The following is a 15,367-nucleotide window of genomic DNA, read 5'->3' on the forward strand; positions in this document are numbered from 1 at the left end:
CTGAACTTACCCCTCCCCTCGGATGCTGACATGATTGTGTATGGTGTCCTATGACAGGGTTCACCAGTGGTTGGATTTCCTGCTTACTTAATGCATGCCATCCGACCACGTGATCAGTTCAATTTACGTGACGCGGTTCAGCTGTATGTAGCTCTCCTCCTCCGGACTTCTCCTCCTTTTCCCACTTAGCACGTACTTGCTCTGTACTCGAGTCTGATATTTATATTTGCATAACGGGTTCCGATACGGGTTCTATCACGTGACCTAATACTTCCCCAAACTTTAAAGTCCTATAACTTTATATTTCCTTAAGTAATAAATATAATTCTTTTATAAATATACTTACTAAAATCAATATCCTTTTAATTAATTATAAATATAACTCTTAGAGTCAATGTAGTAGTGTTTTAATCCCAGGATCCGGGATAGTTATATCGGTGTTTTTGGGGGGTCGGAACACCAAAACTAAGCGAGCATTATCAGGGGTAGCCAAATATGGAGGGCTTTATCCCCATCTCTAGGGCTGTCGCGCAGCGGTTCAAGTAACTTGCTATAGGTAGTGTAGACATCTGGGAGGTCTTCTGGGTCCTTAAATGGCAAATCGCGACTGTTGTAGTGTCAATTTCCAGAAGCCTAAGGTGGGAAAGGGACACACGTACTCGTCAACGAGATACTTCTCAAAGAGGTATCGGCAAATTATCCCCGGGTAAACGATGACTACGAAGTTCTCCCGGGATGGGGATTAAAATGTGAGCACGATTCCGAATTCAGTAATTCTCTACTCTTTTTGCGAGCTGGCCTACCGCAAACCTTGAACTTTCGAAACGACGTCGCTAGGTTATTTTCTATACGCACACTTATTAGTCTCTCACTTCGATCTCAACTTCAATTTTCTTTCATGCAAAGAACCGTGTGTGCTCCAAACTCTTCTCATAACATCGTTGCAACAGCTCCAACAACAGAAATATTCACGCCGCACTCTACCTATCAAATCACGGTGGAAAATATCATCGTATCTCCCACACATGCCGGGCCCCTCCCTATCTTCCTCCTTTTCGTAAGCTCTCCATTCTATCTCTCAAGATAGTTGATGGCCATCCAGAACTCATAGATCTGCTTCTTCATCAGCACTCTCTCATTCCTCCACTTCGCATCAGCTCGCTCGGTCCACCAGGGACCCGCCGCTTCAATCCAAGCCACACACCTCTCAATACGCACTTTTGGCATCTGGGCCTTCCTCTCTGGTTTTGAACGCCTCTACGCAGCCTACAATATAACGAACCCCCAGTTTTACGCGCTGGTAACTTGGGCATATCATCATATGTAGCTAGTTGTATCCACTACGGCAGGGAAGCCTTGATTTATAGGACGATGAAGGTGGGTATGTTTGGGACACTTATGAGTTTTGTGGTTGATGGTGGAGGATTGATTTGGCTTTGTAAGGTTGGAAAGATGTTGTTGAGGAGGGGTGGGGCTTGATTTCCTAAGCAATGAGCGGAACGAATGGGGGAAATAAGAAGTTGAAATCGATACTCACCATTCTAAATGCGAAGGAATCGACAGCATACTTAATTGGAACTTGTAGTGTCCTAATTATTCTCGTAGCCGCTAGCAAATTAAGGGAAGGGGGAAAATGGGAGGCCATAGAGTCGCCATGAGGAACAATATACAGCAGCTAGCTACTAAGACTGATTCTGTACGTAGATAGCGGCATAAAGTATCGGGAATACAGGGTGTTTTTCATAATATATTTTATGCAGGCCACTAAAGGGCCTGTAAGGTCTTACTTTAATCTCCCTGTAGCGATTCCTAGCTCCCTGTAAGCCCTGTAAGGGTCCCCTGAGTGTGGCTTACCCCGCTATCGCTTATAAAGCCTCTGATTTTGATTGTTTTTTAATACCTTTAATTCTATATATATAAATCTCTGAATCTAGTATATACTAACCTTCTCTTCCCCTTTCTCTCTCTCTTCTCTTGAGGAGTCTCTTTCTCCTATACGTAGCAAGGCCCCTTCTTGTCATATGAAAACGATCCCCAAAACATGAATTCAGAAAAGCCTTTCCAACGTCGTTTTATACAATGCTTATTATATGCTTCTCCAGGTAATCTCCATGCCCGTCTCTTTCCTCTCGTACCTCCTAATTGCACCGCAGTTTCGTCTGTAAAAATGACATCTTTCCACTCCTCAAGTATCCAATGCTCTCTCTCCAAACACCAAGCCAATCGCTCCGCCATATTTAGCTCGTTCAAGCCAGGTTTGACTGTCAATTTGCATTGAGAGTAGCCTGTATACGTAAGAACCTTCCAATTCGTTCGTGGTACAATCTCATGACCCCGCTTTCTTACTTCCTTCGCAATTGTCGTACAAGAAAAGCCCCTTGTCGTTGAATTTTGAAGAACAACTTTGAGAACACATTTGATTGCATCAGAGGAGATTGCAGGTCGACCAGATCTTGGTGCATTGAGTACATGAGAGACTTCCAAAGGCATATTTTTATTCTCTTGCCACCCACGCTCCCTAGCAACAGCGGCAAGTCGATAAAGAGCTGTTTTGGGTACTTCTGTTGCCTCTCTAATTTGACCCAAAGATTTCTTGTCCTCAAGCATATAAATAGCCTTGATTCTAGCACCAGTTGAGTGCTCTTTGGGGCCAATTATAGAGAGTATAAAAGCAGTAGATGAAGGTACTAGAAGGGCTGGTTCAGCTGAATCATCGTCTGAATCGTCCGAATCTGACGGTAAATTATACTACGCATCCTCTTCATCTTTGGTATGCTCATCAGAGCGTTCGTCACCTGATGAATCAGGAGGAGAGGAGAGCTCTGATTGGCCATCTGATAAGTCAGGGAAGTCAAATAAACCTCCAAAAGTAGCCATAATAATGGCTAAAGTAAAGCGAAAGGTATTAAGTGTTTTTCTAATCAATTAGAATTAGAATTCAGAACGAAGTGTGTGTGGAGAGGTGTGTCTTAGGGCTAATTACCCCCCCCTTTACTCGCTACTAATTAGTGGACTCGCCTATATTTATGGGCGTTTGGGGGCGTTTAGCACCTGTCAAGCTGCATAAGCCTATATTAAGCCTTTAGGGCACTGTTAGTAAGCTTATAGGGGCTTACAGGGGACTAGGACTAGCCACAGGGAGATTAAAGTAAGACCTTACAGGGCATTTAGTGGCCTTCATAAAATAATGCCCTGTATTCCCGATACTTTATGCCGCGATCTCCGTATAAGCCATGGGTCTAGAACACAACGTATGCTAAAGGTTTAGAAATTATTTCAAGCTCTGGCGATACCATGTAATTACATTGCCATTCAAATTTGAGAGCCGACCCTCTGACATTAAAATCCCCCGTTGCGGGTGGATCAGGAACAGCATTCGCCCAACCCAGATGAGGTACGGCCTCAAGGTTCTGACCAGCTTCCATCCCACTACAAGGAGAATGAGGAAGTGCGATCTATCGAATTAGCTGTCAAAGAAAATAAAAAGTATTCCCGATTAATATCGACTTACAGATTGAAAATTTGCCTTCCCATTAACTCCAAACTCAGGAGAATCGAGGGTAATGGTGCAGATACTCAAACCTGTGCACTAATCCAACTTTCACCCGTACCAGGGCTTCACGATTTGGAGTAAATCATCGTAAACGGGCATTTACTCCTCCTATTTGCATTTTCTATTTCGTATCAGGAAGCTCATACCACAGTCATGAGATTACTTCAGATCTTCTTCTCTATGGGGAAATTCAAAGCAGGGGGCTACATTCAACTTTGCAGGTATATATAATCAACGAAGAAACTAGCAGTATCTGCCTATATAATCTACACTCCTTGCGCCGTAAAATGCATTGCATCAAACCAAGAACAAAAGAAATAGGCCCCCTCAAGTATTCTTTCCCTAATCCCCACTTATCTCTTCCTCCCGAGCTTGGCGTTCTATCGTCTCTCTACAAGCAGAACATGCATAGCCGCATAAGCCAACACAATGAAAACACCGCCAAAGATAGCCAGCTTAACAACATCTGGCCACAGCGCCAGTGTATCGAAGCCAAAGCTACTCAAGATTGTCGCACCAGGGACGGTGATGTTCAGGCCGTACTTCTTGTCCACGAGCGTCAGGAACGTGACCTCATTGACAATGAGTGATTCAAAAGCATAGTGGAAGATGGAGATGGCTTGCAGCCATAGCATGGACTTGGGGATCGCGTCGTGGTTGAGCAACAGGCCGGCGAAGAGGAGGGAGAAGAGCATGACGAGGCTGCCGATGAGGGAGGCAACGCCATTATCTTTGCAGACGATGCCGATGAAGAGGCAGATGGCGGCGGCGGCAAGGTTGAAGAGGACGAGAATGAGGATGAATTTGAAGAAGTGGGGTGCATCAGGGATGAGGCCTGTCATGGGGTAGAGGATTGAGCCCATGAGGATTGGTGGGATGATGCGGAGGGGGACGATATCGAAGATAACTTTTGCCATGAAGTAGGTGATAGGTGCGTAATATCCGTTGGCTCTTTCCCGGACGAAGAGCAATCGTTCTGGAGCGAATACTGTCAAGCTGGACAAGGTACTAAATCCGAACAGCGCCAAGATGAAGAAAAACAATCCGAGTCGATTCTGGAATCCAGGAATGTCATCTGTTAACCCGTAGAACAGGTATCCCGAGAGAACCGCCAGCAGGATGGCAATAGCATAATGGGTGAGCATTAGCATCGGATTTCTATAAAGGTTCCTCCATGTCCTTTGTGATAAGATGACGAATTGTCGAAGGTAGCCAACTCTCGCATAACCTCTGCCCATAGTCTTCCCATTACCATTGCCATCTCCATGGCCGTTCATGCTGCCATTTGCTGTCTGCGCTGTGGTAATTGCCGAGTGGATCTCATCATGGATGTTGCGTGCAATCTCAGAGTGCTCGTATGCAGCAATCAAGACTTCAAAATCTGTGTTTGTGCCTTGAGCAGGCGGAGGTAAGTTGTCTGGATCATCCAAGACCTGTTGATGAACTTGGCCGGGTTGCTGCTTCGACAGCCTCAGCCACTGCTGCGGTGACGTTGTGGCGTTGGGATCCAGCGGCGCCTCGTCGGGTTGTGATACAGGAGTTTCCGCCCCAGTCCTTTTCCTTGTGTAAAGTTCCCTCTCTTGTCTGGCCTTGATTGAGTCTTTTCGCTTGATTCTAGGCTTCAAGAGCGAATCGCTCGGGCTTCCCACCACACCCTCTTCAATACTTCCTCCAGAGATGCTGGCAATAGATTTAACGGCTCTGGTGCTGCTTGGGCCAGCACTGCTGGTCGTTCTAGTCTCCAGTCCAGGTATTCCTTCGTCGACAGGTGTGGTAGGAGTACCACCAACATGCATTGTGAGATCAACCAAGTAATCTGCGATATTGAACCCTGGAGGACATGAATATCCGATGTGATCGAAAAAGTCCTGGCATTGAGCAAACTCGCCGGAGTAAACGGTCCGTCCCTTGGCCAAAAGAAGCAGCCTATCGAAAAGGGCCACAATGTTAGATCGTGGTTGATGAATGGTGAAGATGACAGTTCGCTTGTACGTCTTGGCCAAAGTGACAAGACACTCGATGACGTTGAATGCATTGTAGGCATCCAGCCCACTTGTAGGCTCGTCGAGGAACAAAATGCTTGGACTCGTCACAAGCTCACAAGCAATCCCAACTCTTCGCTTCTCACCACCAGAAATGCCTCGACCTTTGCCTTCTTCAGACCCGATCAACGAGTCTTTGATTGCAGAAATACCCAATTGCTTCTCTACCTCGTAGACTCGTTGCTCTTTGGCCGCTCTCCCCATATCTCGAGGAAGTCGAAGAAGAGCGCTGGTCATGATGGTCTCATGGACGGTAAGGGTAGGTAACATAGTGTCCTCCTGGTCAACAAAGCCAACAACGCTCTTGTACTCATTATCATTGACTGTTTCTCCGTTGACATAGAAATTCCCCTGCACATTTCCTCTCTTATTCTTGCGTGCTAGAATATCGAGGAAAGTCGTCTTCCCAGCTCCTGAAGCTCCCATGATGGCAAGAATCTCTCCTGGGTGTGCCATGCCTTGAATATTGGTGAGAATCTGCTTCCCATTCAAATTGTACGAGACGTTCTCGAAGTACAACGACGCAGGTTTGTGGTCTGCCATCAGCTTGAGGCTCTCATCGTCAGACTCATCAAGATGGATGGGGCCGTGTTTAAACTGCCTTCTCGACAAATACCAGACAATCAGGATGACAGCAACCACAAACAGCGAGGCACCAGAAATAACTCCCGCAATCAAAGGCGTGTTGATCCGCTTTACGGGCCGCTCGAATCCAGGAACATCAGTCTCGTAAAGACATTCCCCAGATTGGCAGTTAAGGAAGATACTGGGGTCCCCGAACATCTGATGAATAATCGCGTCCATCTCCGGTTCTTGGAATCTGCAGTCGTTGATCCCACCATCTTTTTGAAGACAATTGAATTCTGCTGGGCCCTTGATTGACAGATCCAAAAACTCGGTAAGATCCACAGAGCCGTTCTCGCCACACAACATCCGATCCGGAATACATTTGCAGTTGATATGTTCACACTTGTAATTGGTGGAATTCTGGTCGTAATCGTTGGCGTTGCTCGAAGTGCAAGTATTCAGTTCACAGTAGAAAGATTCTCTGTGTTCCACCCAGACTAGAATTTATTGTCAGTAAATGCCACATAATCCTCGCCATAATCCTTACACTGGAAAGCGCAGGTCGCGTCTTTGGCATTGCAACTGAACGTTACTTGAGGCCTCCTTCCATCCAAGAGACTGAGAATATTCTTGTTTGTAACATCGCACATCTGGTAATTTTCGTGTACGACCTCTCCGTTTTGGTAGCAGACTCCCCCGTCCTTGGTCGGCATCATAGCATTACAAGCTTTATTCTCCGTGCAAACATTACAGTTAATTCCCGTCCACCCCTCCTTGCACTCGCAGTAGTCGCCTTGTCGCATCGGTCGGTCATGCTGCTCATCTGCTAAAGAACCGCACACTGCATTCCCATCAGCATTTGTTCTCTAAGGTGGGGTATCGGCGCATCCATACCAGGAGCTAAACAATCATCTCCGCCATATCCAGCAGGACAGGAGCATTTGCCATTATATTGATTACATTCGGAATATTGGCCGCAGGTGAAAGCAGGAAGGAGGCAATTAAAACTATCTTCTATCAGTACATTTTCTCTCTTGGGTGGAATAGTGTCATACCATGGGGGGCAATCATCTGGCCGATCATCCATCAAAGACAGCTGTGCGCGTATCATATCGATGGACGAGTAATTCGAGTATCCGTAGGTTGTCCATGCCAGCGATAAGCCTGCAAGGACCGCGGTCCCTAGATGTCGGCGCATATCGATGATCTTGACGGAGTTGTGAAGCTTGTAGCTCAAGCACTGCTGGCTAAATGTTCCCCGACAACGAGCAAGATGAGCTGCAGGAGAGGATGAGGCTACTGCGAAGCCATCAAGGAGTGTCGGGCGACAGGGCGGCGTGCTCGCAGCAGCGTTCCGAGCTGTATCACAAGGAGGGTGATATTGACTCTCTTGATTGAGGTGGCGGAGGTCGGGTGAAGGTGAAGATGTGGTCAGTTTGCACTGAATGATGAAGACATGTGGTAGCGATGGCGGCCTTGGAGAGGTCGTGGAAATCGACAGGGGTCCGCTGCGGCACGACAACCAACAGCCAACGGCCCACTGCAGCCAACATCGATTGAGGGGTCGCTTCTTATGACGAACTCCTTCGAAAAGATGCAAACTACCTCCTTTTCAACCTCGAGGTTAAGCTTTCACATTTAACAAGGTCCGTTCTGCAAAGCACAATGGCATCCAGATCCAAGCCAACGAGTTTCCCTCTGCAGCACCCTGACTTGCAGCCTCGTCCAGTATACCGAGGCACGTACATCAGCAAACATGGTGAAGATTGAGCCTTTCGAGGTCGAGCAAGTGAGTTATATATCCTCATCCTACACATCACTGACAATTTGTAGTGGATGGACAAATACGAAGTCACACCGGGAGTTCTCAACATCGCCGAAACTTGCGTAGCATCAATCTCTATCGACGACATCATTGCTCTCTGCGAAGATCCCAATGTCCCCCATCCCATAAACACCAGCACAAAGCTCACTTATGGAGCAATCCGAGGATCTCAAGCTCTGCGAGAGCGTCTCGCTTCACTCTATTCCGCAAGAGTCTCCTCCCCTCTCTCGCCAGATAACATCCTCATTACGCCCGGCGCGATTGCTGCGAATTTCCTCCTCCTCTACACCCTCATCGGCCCCGGCGACCACGTAATATGCGTGCACCCAACATACCAACAATTATATTCCGTCCCCGCGAGTCTTGGTGCAGAAGTCTCATTGTGGAAATTGAGGAAAGAAAGGAATTACATACCTGACATCGAAGATCTGAAAGCCTTGGTAAAAGAAAACACAAAGATGATAATAATCAACAATCCCAACAACCCCACCGGCTCCACGATTCCAAAATCCGTCATCCAGTCTCTTATTGACGTCGCTCGCGCGCAAAATATAATCATATTATCAGATGAAGTCTACCGGCCGCTCTACCACGGCATCTCGCCCATCGACCCCGTACGTCCCAATCCCCACTCCAACTAAGTCTCTTAAACATTACATTTCTCGTCTCGTCTCGTCTCAACCCACCCTAATCCTCCCTCTCCCCTCCTTCCCTTACCCTCATAAACCCACAACTGACTCATCACCTAGGACTTCCCTCCGTCCCTAATCTCAATGGGCTACGAAAACACCTTAATAACAAGCTCAATGTCCAAAGCCTACTCCCTAGCCGGCATCCGCCTCGGCTGGATCGCCTCTCGCTCCCCCTCCCTCATCGAGGAGATCGCCTCAGCGCGAGACTACACCACCATCTCCGTCTCGCAGCTCGACGACGCCGTCGCCTCTTACGCATTATCCCCCTCCGTCCTGCACTCGCTCCTTGCACGGAATATCCAACTAGCGAGAACTAACATCTCTCTCCTCTCCACCTTCATCTCCTCCCACCCCCAAACTTGCTCATGGGTAAAACCAACCGCCGGCACCACCGCGCTTGTTCAATTTAAGAAGAAAGGGGAGGTAGTAGACGATGTAGCATTCTGCAAAGATCTGATCGCAAAGACGAAAGTGATGTTCGTTCCTGCATCGAAGTGCTTTGGCGAGGAGTTCAGGGGGTATGTGAGGATTGGGTTCGTGTGCGAGACGGAGGTGTTGAGGGAGGGGTTGGAGAGGCTAGGGACGTACGTGAAGGAGGAACTTGCTTGAGTGCCTTGTAAGTAGAGATTCTGCAATTCAAGATCTGAGCAGACTTGTTTCTTGCTGTAGTCATGATTTTCTTGCACGAGTGAAGGTGGGAACGAAAAGTTGTACAAAGTTATGCTCTCAGCTCTCCTTACAAAGAATGATTCTCTCACTTTCATTCCATGAGCATTCATACAAGTACCAATCCAGTCTTTTCAAACCCGCCATCTTGATAGAGTTAACGCCCTGACATTCAGTAAAGTCAGGGCCTGAATTTCGCTTCCCTGAACCCTTTCGGTACGTTTGGAAGCTTGGATATTCCGGTATCCCGATCAAACTTTGACTGGTACGGAGGTGCTCGTACGCTGAGCAAGCTTATTGAATGGTTGTTTTTGCCAACAGGTGCCATTCGCGTTGGCAGACTCGCATTGCCGTGTGCTGGGGTTATACATTTGATTTGGAGAATAATTTTTTACCGAGCCGAATCCTGTAAAGCCAGGAGCACACTCGACGTAGGAGATGCAATCACCCCCAATAGCGGCGCTACAGGTTTTAAGTCCTTTGCGTTATTTTTCTCCATTGGTGTGATACATGGGATCGCTGCACGCTTTAGCGGAGACCGATGCCTTGTCCAGGGTCTATGGCCCGCCCAGGAAGGTGATGTCCTTGTTGCTTCGCACTACATGTGCCCGAGCTGCCCCTAATTTCACACCTCCGGGTCACACTGTTGAATTCGGTAGCATTGGGTCGCTGTGGGCAATATCTGAAATGAGCGTGCGCCTTTTTGAATGAGACCGACTCTATCATCACACACTCGACGTAGGCACCGCAATATAGTGAGTATTTGCACCCTCCCTTTACTTTGCATCCTTCATCTACCTCGGGGTTGGTTTTGCAAAATGTTTTGGTTGCCCATTCTGTGGATAGGATCGCACCCCTCGGTCCATCTCGGATGACTAGATCGCGGTCCCTTGCAGCGAGGCGCCGCCCCCAATGTGTTGGCCTCTTCCAATTCTCGTAATAACTACAAGTGCCCTCCGCACCTTTGGGCTCGCATTTCCTGGTGAGAGGACTGAACTCCGCAGACTCAGGAGATCCGCCACAAGAACGCAGACGAGCTTTCGCAGTCTTCTTGCTCTTTTTCAAAGATCCCTCGTCCATCACACACTGAACGTAAAAATCGCATCGGCTGAGGTTGGCGAAATGGATGGGGTAGAAACATGTGCCTGCTGCTCTGCATCCATTTTGGACCTCGGGATTATTGTTGGAGCAGAAGTAATCTTTGTCTACGAACCAACTCCAATCGTGCTCGTTGGTAGGAACTGCAGTGTTTGTAGTGACAACGGCTGTGACGGTGCTGAAGAGAAACGCGATGATGAAGAGAAGAGGGAAAGCGAGTCGAATGGAGCGAGCCATGGTGACGACCACACTCAGCTCTGCGCCTGAGTAGCAGTCAAAGCAATGATTTGGGACTTTGACACTTCCCTTGATGAAAGAAGTTGCCTTTACACACGAGGTTGCGAGTCGTTGGTGCGATCGTAAGGATGACTTAGATTGATATATCGACTCGACCAAAGATGGTGTTGCATTTATGATGGAAAGGATTGGTTGATGAATCGATGCCTGTGTGAGTATTGTGATGTAACGTTAATAATCTTGTTGTGTTGAGAGAGGAGATAGGACGGGAAGAAAGGGCGTAGCAAGTAAACAAGGCGACCACGAGCTCGGGAGGAAGGTGCCCTGAAGCCGACTCACCATGTCAGCGATTACCATGCTACCTGCCCTTCGATTTGAAAAGAGAAGAGAATGCTTCATAACAACGAAATGATCTCAATTTCTCTGCTCTAGCTTGTTTTCCGGAAGTGAATTGATGAAGGTGGTCGTTCGCCTAACGAAGTGAGGACAAATATCTAATGGGTCGGTCTATTCCGACAAGCAATTTTCTCGTCAACAATCAGAGCTGTGTACAGGGTGTTGGAATTCACCAGCTCACCAATGCCAGTCAGCGACCACTAAACTTCTGATGTTCGAGATATTCCATATCACAGCTTCCCATAACTCCCAGGCTCCTTACTCTATATCTTTGCAAACCGCCTTGAACTCCACTACGGGAAGATCACAATCGCCAAGTTTTCAAATTGCTTGCCCTCGTAACCTCGATCTTCTTCCCTCGGCAGCTATGCTCCCACTCATGTCCTTCCACCTTCCTGCAAAGCATCGGCCTACATCTTCACCTCCCCAGCCGAGACCCACCCCACCTCCCTCAGCGGCCACTCAATCCACGGCAAATGCTGCTCGTTGATCAAAGGATAAATCCTCGACATCAAATGCACGCTAAAGCCCTCTAGAAACCAATGCCTTTTCGTATCAACCCGATGCGGCACGGCCGCAAAGAAAACCATAATCACCAACGCCTCCTGAGTCTGTTCCTTTAACAGAGCCAGATACTCATCACTGATCCGGTGCGCCCAGATGTACACATCCGCTGCTTCCAGAGTATCCAGCGGTTGGCTGTACACCACACGGAATGCCTTGTGGAGTTCGTCTATTGCCTGTCTATAAGCCTCTCGTTTCCAGCCATCTGCAGTTGTCTCACAGATTCTGGAGAGGAGTTGAGTCAGGTGTTCCGCTTGCGGTACCTCGAGGCCCTCGTCTGCGAGCTGATTCTGGATCTCCGAACGCTTCGCGCCGGCCGCGAACATGGGCCCAAGGGGTCCGGCGAACAGTCTCTCATTTGAGTATCGGATAATTGAGTAAGTTTGCCGCGAAAAGACGATCCATTCTGAAATACCTGCGTCGCCGAGGGTGCTTGCGAATGTGTAGAGAAGAGTGAGACCGGAGAAGATGTAGGCTGCGGAAGTGTTCCCCTCCTCCAGTTGCGAAAGAGCAGGGGTGGCTTTCCGAAGCCCCTCCTCGTGATGAAAGGTTGCTTGTGGGAGGTATCTGTCTCTCATTTCGGGCTTGAGGTATGCAAGGTGGAGGGCAGCTAGGGCGAGAATGCCGTGCATAACGAAGTCGTGAGAGAAGCCGAGTGCAGGGACATTGATTGACCATATTCTGGCCATTTTTGGATCGTTGTGGATTTTGAGACATGTTGAAGTAACAAATTGATGCATCAGCTCTAGATCTAGGATATTAAGTGGTGCTACGGCACCAAAGCCAATCTTGATCGTTTTGTCAGAATTTTGAGAAGGTTTCATGAAAAAAGTTGCTCACAGAAGTAGCTGGAGACACAGGTGCAGCATTCGAAGGGGCATACTCGCAGGTGAGTTCATGATGGATACACTTCCCGCAGGAGGGTCGACCTTCATCACACTAGCCGCAACCAACCAAATCAGCACGGAAAAATTCAAACTCGTAAAGACATGTACAGAATATTTGACGAAGAATAGAAGCAGAGATATTTATTGTGATCAACCAAAAGATAGGAGATACCGATCAGCTTGATCACGTTTCATCCCATTCGTCATCGGACGAGAACTTCGTCAAAGATATTTGCTGACCTTCTGCGAACGGAATTAGCGATTTTTTATCTCCTTTTACCCTGAAATACTTACAGTCTTTCTTCGTTTGCAAGTCAAACATCCCGACCTCGTTTTCCGATGAGGACGTCGTTTATGCGGTTTGACCCCGCGATCCGCCTCTACGGCGCTCATTTGTACGATCTCGGGACTTGCCCGGTCCCTAGCAGCTACAGGAGAATACTAGAAGAGATGAGGAAATAGCCAATGAGTACAGCAGCCACTGCTCGATGGTACAGATGTATGGACGCTTACACTGTGCTGCTTCCAGAAAAGTTTGATCGGCTAGATGGCGGATTTACCTCGGGCAAGGGATGCGAGATATACGAGAATACGAAGCCTGGCCGCGTGGTTCCGCAGCACGAGATATTAGCGCATGGCAAGCGGGGGTTCTGATTCGAAATAGGGGCATCCGTTGCCCAGGGTAACCCCGCAGCAGACTCAAATTCAAGCTCAAAGTTTCATCCTTCTTTTAATATCGATCAAGTCCCTAACGAAGACAGGCTCTTCCCATCACCTGCACGGACAATGCGAGAATAGCAATACCAGTTCCATATTCACGCATTGTCTGTGGAATGGGGCATTTGTTCAATCTGCATAGTCAATTGAAGTTGGCGGAAATGATTGTGGGGCTCCTTTCTGGCCCCTTTTTCTTCTCCGTCAATTTCAATTTCCCACCTTGTCTTTCTTCGTCGAGCCTGTTCAACCTTTGCCAAAGTCACCATCCTCGATTGGCTGGATGGAGTCTTTGGGACATGCAAGGAACACTTTTCTGGCCCCGAAGCTCATTGCGGGCTGAAAAAGTCATATTTCTGGACATGGACCGGGCCATTTCCGGCCTGGCACTACCAGTCGTTCCTTCCTTTGAAATACAATCCAGGCTTGAGCAATGTGAGATTGAAGATGGAGAAGGATGAAAAAGACCTCGAGGCGGGGTACTTGCTTAGTCATTTCTGGCAGGGGTTCTGTGGTTCTCCCATCGAGTTCAGGTAAGGCTGTGGGATTTCGACAACACCGTCCTGCTTCTCTGATGACTTCCCAGAGAATCAGGCTATGAATAGTCGAACCTCATTGACAAAATACCCCAAAGATTGACCATGGATTCCATATCCATCACAGCAACTTGCATCGGCCTAGCCTCGACCATCACCCGCACCTCTCTCGTCGTGATCGGATTCGTGAAGGATGTCCGCGCAGCACGTAGCGACCTGGACGCCGTCTCTCGTGAACTCGTCTCCCTGAAGACTATCCTCGAGCTCCTCGCAGACGATGTCAATGACTCCACCACTCAGTCGGTTCCGCAGACGTTGCAGAAGCAGATCGCCGGCATAGTCACCAATTGTACCGGCGTCGTGGTGGATATTGAGCAGACGCTGGAGAAGCATGAGGGGGGTAAGTTGAACAAGGCTGCGAAGTGGGTTGCGAGTGGTAAGAGGGATGTTGCAAAGTTGCAATTGAGTTTGGAGGCGCATAAGTCGGCGCTGGAGATTGCGTTGGACATGGTGACTCTGTAAGTCCTCAGCCTTATAAAGTAAATGGAAAGTCGCTAATTCTCTTCTCAGTACGTTGGCCCGAGAAATCAAAGCTGACACTACAGAAATCCTCAATGACACGTCTGCGATTAAAGAAGATACAGCCCAGATTCTGGCTGAGATAGTTCGATTGCAGGAGCAGTTGCCGCGAGACGGGAACCAGCGCAGTGCGGGGTTTATGCTGGATAGGTACCTCGATAACCTTACGAGTTATGCCGAGACGGTGTGCGACACATACTTAGACGGAAGTGATGGGTCGAGGCCAATATCTCGAGCAGGGAGCAGTGGTGAAGACGGGCCAGTCAATGAAAATGAGTCTGCTCTCCGAGTAATCTCGCCTTCACTCTTAAAGCTAGATTTAGAGAACTATGACGAAGGGAAAGAGAGGGAGGCTGCCGTTGCCCGTTTAAAGGCACTCGAACCACGAGTCAAGTCTACTCGAACCGAGATTGAAGCTTCTAAAGCCCGTGAAAGAGAATTACAGCGCCAATTGGAAGCCCTCGACGATGAAAGGGAAAAATATGATCCCTGTGCTAGTGCCCAAGCAACTCATGATTTAAATGGCCAAACCAAGACGGACGGCACTCTCCATCCCGCGTTTCAATTGAGCTTTGGCATAATAGAGGCGCCCGCGTCGGCGATTCCGTGTATGGCGATTCCGTGTACTGAGACCGTGGAAGAGTTCACTGAAGCCGATTCTCATGCCCCGAATAAGTTTACCGATTTCCTGCGAGAGCGTGAAAAGCAGCGGAAAATAAACTGGGCTGAAGCGCTCAGAAAAGATGAAAGCATCTAGAACGTACTAGTGACAAAATTCGAAATTCTCTAGAGGAAAAACAGCAGTCCTGTGAAGTCCAATTAAAGGACATGCACGACCAGCGAGAGATTAGCATAAGTCGGTGGAATTTTGCTAGGTATCAGGAAGGGAGCGACACGGCCTTACTGCAGAATCTGAAGCAACGAGGAGAGCTTTTCGAGGCCCTGCAGAAGCTTCGGAGGGAACAGCAAAAACTTCGTGAAGCCCAGGCAAAGCTTTCGGGTGAACAGGGA

The 15,367-nt window shown here is 48.2% G+C and overlaps 6 protein-coding genes across 6 annotated transcripts; 3 read left to right on the forward strand and 3 right to left on the reverse strand.

Annotated features, from left to right (window-relative positions):
• Positions 1 to 1,024: 1,024 nt before the first annotated feature.
• K444DRAFT_620266 (uncharacterized protein) lies at positions 1,025 to 1,643 on the forward strand (the record flags this gene model as incomplete). Its single annotated transcript, XM_024881670.1, has 2 exons — positions 1,025 to 1,057; positions 1,129 to 1,643. Coding segments are annotated over 2 exons (232 nt in total), but the record flags the coding sequence as incomplete, so codon positions are not given.
• Positions 1,644 to 3,933: 2,290 nt separating this feature from the next.
• Positions 3,934 to 7,273, reverse strand: K444DRAFT_543822 (uncharacterized protein; the record flags this gene model as incomplete). The annotated part of the gene is made up of 4 exons (XM_024875992.1): positions 3,934 to 6,659; positions 6,710 to 7,003; positions 7,057 to 7,169; positions 7,218 to 7,273. The coding sequence occupies 4 exons, from the start codon at positions 7,271 to 7,273 to the stop codon at positions 3,934 to 3,936; spliced, it is 3,189 nt and encodes a 1,062-aa protein (XP_024728010.1).
• Positions 7,274 to 7,738: 465 nt separating this feature from the next.
• K444DRAFT_620268 (putative aspartate aminotransferase) lies at positions 7,739 to 9,293 on the forward strand. The gene is made up of 4 exons (XM_024881671.1): positions 7,739 to 7,808; positions 7,867 to 7,951; positions 7,996 to 8,601; positions 8,737 to 9,293. The coding sequence occupies exons 2-4, from the start codon at positions 7,919 to 7,921 to the stop codon at positions 9,286 to 9,288; spliced, it is 1,191 nt and encodes a 396-aa protein (XP_024728011.1). The 5' UTR covers positions 7,739 to 7,808; positions 7,867 to 7,918; the 3' UTR covers positions 9,289 to 9,293.
• Positions 9,294 to 9,557: 264 nt separating this feature from the next.
• Positions 9,558 to 11,313, reverse strand: K444DRAFT_224741 (uncharacterized protein). The gene is made up of 3 exons (XM_024871182.1): positions 11,250 to 11,313; positions 11,020 to 11,187; positions 9,558 to 10,887 (listed from the first exon to the last, which is right to left on the reverse strand). The coding sequence occupies exons 2-3, from the start codon at positions 11,077 to 11,079 to the stop codon at positions 9,874 to 9,876; spliced, it is 1,074 nt and encodes a 357-aa protein (XP_024728012.1). The 5' UTR covers positions 11,080 to 11,187; positions 11,250 to 11,313; the 3' UTR covers positions 9,558 to 9,873.
• A 4-nt stretch (positions 11,314 to 11,317) lies between these two features.
• K444DRAFT_224675 (uncharacterized protein) lies at positions 11,318 to 13,140 on the reverse strand. The gene is made up of 4 exons (XM_024871181.1): positions 12,822 to 13,140; positions 12,768 to 12,770; positions 12,481 to 12,579; positions 11,318 to 12,428 (listed from the first exon to the last, which is right to left on the reverse strand). The coding sequence occupies exons 1-4, from the start codon at positions 12,918 to 12,920 to the stop codon at positions 11,487 to 11,489; spliced, it is 1,143 nt and encodes a 380-aa protein (XP_024728013.1). The 5' UTR covers positions 12,921 to 13,140; the 3' UTR covers positions 11,318 to 11,486.
• Positions 13,141 to 13,882: 742 nt separating this feature from the next.
• K444DRAFT_636472 (uncharacterized protein) lies at positions 13,883 to 15,113 on the forward strand (the record flags this gene model as incomplete). The annotated part of the gene is made up of 2 exons (XM_024883996.1): positions 13,883 to 14,295; positions 14,348 to 15,113. 2 exons carry the CDS (start codon positions 13,883 to 13,885, stop codon positions 15,111 to 15,113), a joined length of 1,179 nt encoding a protein of 392 aa, XP_024728014.1.
• Positions 15,114 to 15,367: the final 254 nt, after the last annotated feature.

The sequence above is a fragment of the Hyaloscypha bicolor genome, assembly GCF_002865645.1.
Source record: "Hyaloscypha bicolor E unplaced genomic scaffold K444scaffold_182, whole genome shotgun sequence".
Classification (NCBI taxonomy): Eukaryota; Fungi; Ascomycota; class Leotiomycetes; order Helotiales; family Hyaloscyphaceae; genus Hyaloscypha; species Hyaloscypha bicolor.

What these genes read in the sequence shown, in the direction of transcription:
- K444DRAFT_224675 (XM_024871181.1), bottom strand. Translation starts at nt 12,920, where the DNA reads ATGAGCGCCGTAGAGGCGGATCGCGGGGTCAAACCGCATAAACGACGT. An exon ending in CTGTGTCTCCAGCTACTTCT is followed by an intron (nt 12,429 to 12,480) that starts GTGAGCAACTTT and finishes AAAACGATCAAG; the next exon opens with ATTGGCTTTGGTGCCGTAGC.
- K444DRAFT_620268 (XM_024881671.1), top strand. Translation starts at nt 7,919, where the DNA reads ATGGTGAAGATTGAGCCTTTCGAGGTCGAGCAA. An exon ending in AGCCTTTCGAGGTCGAGCAA is followed by an intron (nt 7,952 to 7,995) that starts GTGAGTTATATA and finishes GACAATTTGTAG; the next exon opens with TGGATGGACAAATACGAAGT. An exon ending in GCATCTCGCCCATCGACCCC is followed by an intron (nt 8,602 to 8,736) that starts GTACGTCCCAAT and finishes CTCATCACCTAG; the next exon opens with GACTTCCCTCCGTCCCTAAT.
- K444DRAFT_224741 (XM_024871182.1), bottom strand. Translation starts at nt 11,079, where the DNA reads ATGAAGCATTCTCTTCTCTTTTCAAATCGAAGGGCAGGTAGCATGGTA. An exon ending in GCATGGTAATCGCTGACATG is followed by an intron (nt 10,888 to 11,019) that starts GTGAGTCGGCTT and finishes ATACTCACACAG; the next exon opens with GCATCGATTCATCAACCAAT.